Source organism: Salvelinus namaycush, chromosome 3 (genome assembly GCF_016432855.1).
Source record: "Salvelinus namaycush isolate Seneca chromosome 3, SaNama_1.0, whole genome shotgun sequence".
Lineage (NCBI taxonomy): Eukaryota > Metazoa > Chordata > Actinopteri > Salmoniformes > Salmonidae > Salvelinus > Salvelinus namaycush.
Window position 1 is genome coordinate 34,728,897 of NC_052309.1, and position 8,536 is coordinate 34,737,432.

Sequence of the window (8,536 nt, forward strand, 5' to 3'; positions counted from 1 at the left end):
ATCTCAAGCAATGAGACGATGCATTTTGTTATAACATTTTGCACTGTGTTATATTCCAATGATGGATCTTTGATCAGGTGACTGTATAATGTTTTTTCCCCCCAGACAATTTACATTTCCTGGAAGGCGACACTGTATTCATACATTATTCAGACATAGGAACCAGCATAGAAGTAGTGATCAAACCTAACTCATACCTCAGTCTCATAATGACGGATGTTCACTGTGACAATATCTCACACACACACACACACACACACACACACACACACACACACACACACACACACACACACACACACACACACACACACACACACACACACACACACACACACACACACACACACAGAGTTGGGGGAATGAACCCAAACAAAAACTGTACGAAATGTAAGAACATCAAAATGGATGATATGGAGGATTGTAATTACATAAAATATGTTTGACTGCGGCTCTATCTACTATTGAAAAGCATCCCTTATCCTTGAATAACAGGAGAATCTCCAGACTCATCATAATGTACTGAGTTCGCGACCACACATATCCAGTAAATTACTGTATCTCTGCCAGAATGACAATAAAACTGCTAACACAGACAAATTCTGTGATAACTGTCGTTTTGTGCAGGGTTGGCAGTGACAGTGGGGGTGGTGTTGTAGTTTCCTCCTGCCCATGGTGACAGGGCCCCTCACTAGCGTTTGTCACCATTTTTTTAAAGACCATCTCGTCGTGACAGCCACAGCCATTAGAAGATAATTAGGCTGAAATCTCCCTTCGCTCGTCATAAAAGTCCAATCAGTAGAGACGTTGATTCAATGTGAGGCGGCCAGCTGCCCAGGCCTGATCGTCTAGCCCATCTAGCCCCGGCCCTGATACCATTAATTGGACCTCTTTAATATTTATGGATCATCTTTAAGATAAGGAGATATGTATTTCTCTCCTGCTGAGCCCTTATTTCAAAGGATGGCTGTTCAGTGCTAGGTGATAACCCCCTGCCATTGTGCCTGAGAGAAATCTTGTCACATTTTGGCAGCTTATCTGCTAGGCTGCAGACAAGAGCACAGCATGTGTACAATTACAGACTTGGACCTCCTTCATTGAAGACAATGTGAAATAGCAAATAGGTCATTTTCTTTCTCGAGAAAGTCAGCAAATGTTAGTATAACGTCAGCGTTAAGGAGTAGTCTTACTCTGGCCTCCCTCCTACTTGGGCCTCCTATCCTTTTTTCCAATCTCTTTTTTCTCTCTGTTCAAAGCTTCATTAAACTTTGAAGCTGCATATTTCCCTTCCCGGCCCCCACTGCCAAAGGGCAGTGATGCATGCATCTAAATGGTCAGGGAGGAACCAGATAAGGTGTACTTGCAGTTTGCTTCTCCCAAAAAAGCATCATTTTATATTTAACAAAAACCTATCAGTTGAAAGTGATATTCAAACCAGTGCTTGTATCGGACCAGTACACAGTCTTGTATTGATTGTAGTCAGTCGTTGTTGGGGTATTGATGAGTATCATGTTACAGTCTCCCACATGAGACAGGGAGTGTCACATGTTTTTGTTTGAGATTAGGATTTTAGGATAGGCCGTCATATCAGGTAGGAGGGGATGTAAAATGGAGGTGTCTCTATAACAGCACACCAGAGTATCCACTATGAAATAATGAGGGTATCCTAAAATACAACTCAGCTCCCTCATATCTTCTGACCTTCTCTATCCACAGATCTCACCAGCCGAATGCACTGAGGAGGATTTAGAGCAGGATTGAGTGAGGAGGAACTCTCTCAGTTCTGTACTCGGGATTATTGAGTGTGGTTTAGGGCAGAGCTGACTTAGCCAATCAAACCTGAGGAAGTTCCCCTGACAGCCTGCTGTCCTAAGGGGGTGACTGTTAGATCTGCTTGCACCTACAGTATTCCTCTGATCCACTGGGCCCTCCAGCCGCTCCCTGGTCTCTGATGGAGGGCAGCCCAGAGAAGCAGAAGCCCAGCCCGCGACACCGGCCCAAACCCAGGGGCCCCTCCACACTGACTCTGGGCCAGTCCCGCAGCACAGAGGACCTATCTGAGGGCCTCCCCAGGGCCAACTTCAGGAAGGGCTTCTCCCTACGTAACGTCAGCCTGTGTGTGGTGGACGGGGTCCGGGACATGCTCCAGAGGAGCCGAGGAGCCTCTCCAGAACCCCGCTGCAGGCTCAACGGGGATACGGGAGGGTGTTGGAGTCCCCGCCTGCTGCGTATGCCCCGGGGATCCCGCAGTGCTGCCCTGAGGCCCCTGCCAGCTGAGGTGCAGCGGGAAGGAGCCCTGCGGTACATGGTGGCGGACGACTCACACAGCATGGGCAGCAATGCTCAGTGGCAGAAGTGTCGTCTGCTGCTGAGGAGGATGAGAGGAGGAGGAGAAGGAGGGGTCACTGAAGGGGAGGGGGGCTTCCTGCTGGAGTTCTATGTGCCGCCCAAGGTAGGTTCCCTGGTCCGCGCAGAAGTTGGCTTGAGCTTTGATTGGTTATCTCAAACTGTGAGAAAGGCACAAAGCAGAACCAATCAGTAAAAAAGCACATCCTCTTCATTATCAACGCATCGTTCCAACGACATCAACATAGCCTTTCCAGACTCTGAAGTCAGGAGTACTTCGAGTTAGGTGTCAGCCACTAGTGAACTATATGAATTTTGGTAAAACTACCAGTGAAAAATAGATTTCTAACAGTGATGCAGTGCTAACTTTAACTTGTCTTTTTTCTCTGACCCAGTCGTCCAAGCCCAAATTGAGTGTTCCTCTGACAGCCGTAATGGAGGTGCGGACCACCATGCCCCTGGAGATGCCAGACAGGGACAACACCTTTGTCCTCAAGGTCAGCTTTACTTGTAATGTCAGTACATTTTTATCACAAGTGTACAGTTGAAGTCGAAAGTTTACATACACTTAGGCTGGAGTCATTAAAACGTGTTTTTTAACCACTCCACAAATGTCTTGTTAACAAACTATAGTTTTGGCAAGTCGGTAAGGACATCTACTTTGTGCATGACACAAGTAATTTTTCCAGCAATTGTTTACAGACAGATTATTTCACTTATAATTCACTGTATCACAATTCCAGTGCGTCAGAAGTTTACATACACTAAGTTGACTGTGCCTTTAAACAGCTTGGAAAATTCCAGAAAATTATGTCATGGCTTTATAGAAGCTTCTGATAGGATAATTGACATCATTTGAGTCAATTGGAGGTGTACGTGTGGATGTATTTCAAGGCCTACCTTCAAACTCAGTGCCTCTTTGCTTGACATCATAGGAAAATCAAAAGAAATCAGCCAAGACCTCAGAAAGAAATTGTAGACCTCCACAAGTCTGGTTCATCCTTGGGAGCAATTTCCAAACGCCTGAAGGTACCACGTTCATCTGTACAAACAGTAGTTAGCAAGTATAAACACCATGGGACCACGCAGCCGTCATACCGCTCAGGAAGGAGACTCGTTCTGTTTCCTAGAGATGAACGTACTTTGGTGCAAAAAGTGCAAATCAATCCCAGAACAGCAGCAAAGGACCTTGTGAAGATGCTGGAGGAAACAGGTACAAAAGTATCTATATCCACAGTAAAATGAGTCCTATCTTGACATAACCTGAAAGGCCGCTCAGCAAGGAAGAAGCCACTACTCCAAAAGCGCCATAAAAAAGCCAGACTACAGTTTACAACTGCACATGGGGACAAAGATCGTACTTTTTGGAGAAATGTCCTCTGGTCTGATGAAACAAAAATAGAACTGTTTGGCCATAATGACCATTGTTATGTTTGGAGGAAAAAGGGGGAGGCTTCCAAGCCGAAGAACACCATCCCAACCGTGAAGCACGGGGTTGGCAGCATCATGTTGTGGGGGTGCTTTGCTGCAGGAGGGACTGCACTTCACAAAATAGATGGCATCATGAGGGAGGAAAATTATGTGGATATATTGAAGCAACATCTCAAGACATCAGTCAGGAAGTTAAAGCTTGGTCGCAAATGGGTCTTCCAGATGGACAATGACCCCCAAGCATACTTCCAAAGTTGTGGCAAAATGGCTTAAGGACAACAAAGTCAAGGTATTGGAGTGGCCATCACAAAGCCCTGACCTCAATCCTATAGAAAATTTGTGGGCAGAACTGAAAAAGCGTGTGCGAGCAAAGAGGCCTACAAACCTGATTCAGTTACACCAGCTCTGTCAGGAGGAATGGGCCAAAATTCACCCAACTTATTGTGGGAAGCTTGTGGAAGGCTACCCGAAACGTTTGACCCAAGTTAAACAATTTAAAGGCAATGCTACCAAATACTAATTGAGTGTATGTAAACTTCTGACCCACTGGGAATGTGATGAAAGAATAAAAGCTGAAATAAATCTTTCTCTCTACTATTATTCTGACATTTCACATTCTTAAAATAAAGTGGTGATCCTAACTGACCTGACAGGGAATTTTTACTGGGATTAAATGTCAGGAATTGTGAAAAGCTGAGTTTAAATGTATTTGACTAAGGTGTATGTAAACTTCCGACTTCAACTGTATGTAGGCGTTATGACATAACAGTCAGGGTTACCAAATGCTCTGTATGATGCAGATTTGCGTAATGAACCAAACAGTGAATGACTGGCTGAGTACAGTGTCTATGTAGTTAATTGAGTCCCTCACTCTGTATACACTTGTCAAACACGTCTTTTGTAGTCATCAATGTCAATGCTTTGTGCACAGTGAGATGCAACTACAGAGATGCAGTTGACAGAGAGACAAATAGTCGGCTGAGGTAAACCACAGACCATATTGTTCAACTAAGCTCTTGTCAGTAGGCCAAAACAGGCTTCTAATATGGTACCATCAAGATATGTTCTGCTACATTCACTCAATTATAGGTTGGCCTATATATAGTATATATTGAAATGATCTTATATTCATCAGTGACCTTCAGCCCTGTAAGAACTACGTTTGATAGATAAATATGTGCTGTATAATAGAACTTAACCATCTATATAATTTGGTTTCTTTATACACCTATTTAATACTCTCATATCTACACAAGTGTCTATTTGATTTTGAATGTGCTAATATTGTGCCTAATCCCATGCTTGTGTTGCAGGTGGAGAATGGAGGAGAATACATCCTGGAGACATTAGACTCCCTTCAGAAACACTCCTGGGTGGCTGACATTCAGGACTGCATAGACCCGGGGTAAAGAAAAATACCATTACACTTGCTTCTCTGTGATCTAGGGGTGAATCTTAATGAAGTCTACAAGTGCAGGTAGATTCCTTCCCTTCTCTCTGTTCCTGCACTGATGTGAAAGCAAAATCCCAGTGGGCAACCACGATATTGCTTTCATCTACCTTGTCTTTTCAGATTGACAGAAGACTATTGAGGTGTACCCCATATAGATGATTTTATGCAGTAACAATCAAACCAGTTCCTTCTCATCCCCTGTTTTAATGTGTTTATGTCTTCTTTGTGCAGGGACAGTGGAGATGACATTGAGCTGACGTCTTGTCCTCATGGCCAGTTCCCCTCGGTGTCCACCTGTAACTGTGAGCTCACGGCTCGTGAGTATTTATTCACTTTAATTGGTAATGGTAACTCAGCATCTGACTGTATAGGGTAACTTTCTCTCCATGCTCTCTCTATGTCCACCCAGACATACCCAAGACCCCTCAGCACCGTGCTGGTCCCTGTGGCCCCTCAGGGCCCCGCTTTCGGACCCTGTTGGCCTCCCCTTTGCACCCCACCCATGTCCCCCTAGAACGCTTCCTCCAGTCACTGGAGTCCAACAGGCCTGGAGCAGGTAATGGCCAGCTCTCTATGTGGAAAGGCTGCTTTTTGCTAAGACAATATTGTGATAAAAGGTGCTTATATTATGCTTCTCACCCGTAGGTGAAGGAACACCCCGTTCTGAGATGGACACCTCTCTGACCTGCTACCCATGGTTCCACGGTACACTGTCTCGAGTGAGTGCTGCTCAGCTGGTGTTGGTGGGCGGAGCCCGGAGCCATGGGCTCTTTGTGATTCGCCAGAGCGAGACGCGCCCGGGAGAATACGTCCTCACCTTCAACTTCCAGGGCAAAGCCAAGGTACACTCAGACGCAACCTGGTTCCAAACTAGTCTCTTTATCTGGCCGGCTGCCCATTCACTCAGGGTTTGCGTCACAAGGGCAAAATCTGTCTGTATTTGTCATAGCCCTGCACATGTAAACCACATGCTTCCCGTGCTGAGTATTGGCCATATGGCCTTGATTCATTAAAACAATTATTCACCCAAAGATTCCCTTGTATTCCCCTGCTAGTTCACCCAAATGTATCTAATCTTATGGACACATGAAAGTAGTCTAGCAACGACCCAAGATGTGTGTGTTTACTAAGCTACAGCTTAGCATTAGCATTGTTGAACGCAAACCAATGGTAATGGTAGAAATACCTAACGGCATGCCTCTACCTCTCTGTGAGCAGCACCTGCGTCTGTCTGTGGACTCTCAGGGCCAGTGCCATGTGCACCACCTGTGGTTCCAGAGCGTGGGGGACATGCTGCAGCACTTCCACTGCCACCCCATTCCGTTGGAGTCTCGCGGGGCTGCAGATGTCACGCTGCGATGCTATGTCCAGACACAGCGCAGCCGCCCAGGTAACACGTGGGCTAATGCTGTCTTACTGTTTGAGATATGTAAAATGTAGGCTATTATGATTATAATAATGTCCAACATGTCTAATGCCCAAAAACAATCCCTGCATTCCTTGATTCCTGACCCATATCTAACCTCTCATCTTAAATGTGTTCAGTCAAGCATTTACATTATCGAAGCTACAAAAAGGGTTACCTAGCCGAAAAGTGTTTTTCAAAGAAAAAGTAGTTTCAAGCCGACAAAGGAGTCTTTTAGGAAAGATCCACTGGACTAGGCAAGCATAAGGAATTGAGGATCACTCTTCCAGGCTGATGTCTTTTTGATGATTCACCACAAGGGAAGGGAGAGGCGAAAGAGACAAAGGGCACTTTTAGTTGTCCTAATCCCCTTTTCTCTGGTCCTCCCTCTGTAGGATTACCTTCTTTACTCAGTGCTGCTCTCTCTTCCCTCACCTGCTCCAATTGTAGCCAATCCTCTCACTGTGGCCAGTACTCAATTGTCATACTCAAGTAAAAGTCTAAAAGTATTTGGTTTTAAATATACTTAAGTATCAAAAGTAAATGCTAAAATGTACATAAGTATCAAAAGTAAAAGTATAAACCATTTCAAATTCCTTATATTAAGCAAACCAGACGGCACAATTTTCTTTCTTTTTTTTATTGACGGATAGCCAGGGGCACACTCCGACACTCAGACATAATTTACAAAAGAAGCATTTGTGTTTAGTGAGTCCGCCAGATCAGAGGCGGTAGGGATGATCGGGGATGTTCTCTTGATAAGTGTGTGAAGTGGACCATTTTCCTGTCAAAATGCAACGAGTACTTTTGGGTGTCAGGGAAAATGTATGGAGTAAAAAGTACATGATTTTCTTTAGTAATGTAGTGGAGTAAAAGTTGTCAAAACTGTAAATAGTAAAGTACAGATACCCAAAAAACGACGTATGTAAAAATACTTTAAAGTACTACTTAAGTACTTTACACCACTGGTAACCCCTCTTAGTGCCAGCCTTTCTGATTTAATTTGGTCTCCTGTTTTGATTTCTACTGAAATATCCTCCTTCACAAATCCTTCCCTATGGATCACTAAAACCAGTCCTCTTGTTTTGTTTGTATCATAAGATGTTATTTTGTACTATTACCCTCTGAATATAGAACATAGAACATCATATTATTGTAATTGCAATTTCTGACTTGATGCTGCTGTGCTCCAAGCTAGATCTATGGTAGCCTGATCCACCATCCTGACTGCTGCGTTTTATTTTAGTTTCACAACAGAATGTAAGCTTGCGAAATCAGGATTGTCGAACAAGGTTAGATCTATGGTGCATTTTTCTGTGTGTTTCTAACATGTCTCGTGTATCCGTTGGGTTCCTCTTTGCAGAGCTCTGTGTGTCTCGGATGTCCACCCCTACCAGAGAGCCTGGCTGTCGGAACGGCCTCCACCAATTGGCACAATTCTTTCCCGGAGTCTTGCAGCCAGTTGGTGGATCTGTGGACTCTCCTCTCCCCCCCAGTTCCCCTGCTCTACCCCGCATTCTGCCTCCCTTCCCCAGACTAGAGGATGGGGGTGATGGGGGCTTACGGAGTCGCAGTGGCAGCATAGAGCATCTTCTACCGCCCTCTGGTGGCTCAGCTGATGAACAGCAGGAGACTGAGGGAGCACAAAGAACAAGAGCAGTAGAGAACCAGTACTCTCTCTACTGAGGAACCTTGACGTCATCTATGACTCTGACAGCATCAGGATCAGATATCTGTTTTGTCAAATGGATTTTGCAGGTGGTGGAACAGGTTTGGAGAGCCTTTACGCACAAAATATATTGATGAATAAAAACAATATAGTGGTTTGATTCATCCTGAAAGTTGTTATATTCAAGTTTAGTCCCTGAAATATTGGATGGTGGTAAAAAGTGTACAACAGG

General features: G+C 44.7%; 1 protein-coding gene across 1 annotated transcript; it reads left to right on the forward strand.

Annotated features, from left to right (window-relative positions):
* The first annotated feature begins 1,951 nt into the window (after nt 1-1,951).
* LOC120043855 (SH2B adapter protein 2-like) lies at nt 1,952-8,321 on the forward strand. Its single transcript, XM_038988458.1, has 8 exons — nt 1,952-2,452; nt 2,742-2,843; nt 5,091-5,182; nt 5,462-5,571; nt 5,640-5,837; nt 5,876-6,072; nt 6,449-6,620; nt 7,999-8,321. Exons 1-8 carry the CDS (start codon nt 1,952-1,954, stop codon nt 8,319-8,321), a joined length of 1,695 nt encoding a protein of 564 aa, XP_038844386.1.
* Nucleotides 8,322-8,536: the final 215 nt, after the last annotated feature.

What these genes read in the sequence shown, in the direction of transcription:
- LOC120043855 (XM_038988458.1), top strand. Translation starts at nt 1,952, where the DNA reads ATGGAGGGCAGCCCAGAGAAGCAGAAGCCCAGCCCGCGACACCGGCCC. An exon ending in ACAACACCTTTGTCCTCAAG is followed by an intron (nt 2,844 to 5,090) that starts GTCAGCTTTACT and finishes CTTGTGTTGCAG; the next exon opens with GTGGAGAATGGAGGAGAATA. An exon ending in GTATTTATTCACTTTAATTG is followed by an intron (nt 5,572 to 5,639) that starts GTAATGGTAACT and finishes ATGTCCACCCAG; the next exon opens with ACATACCCAAGACCCCTCAG.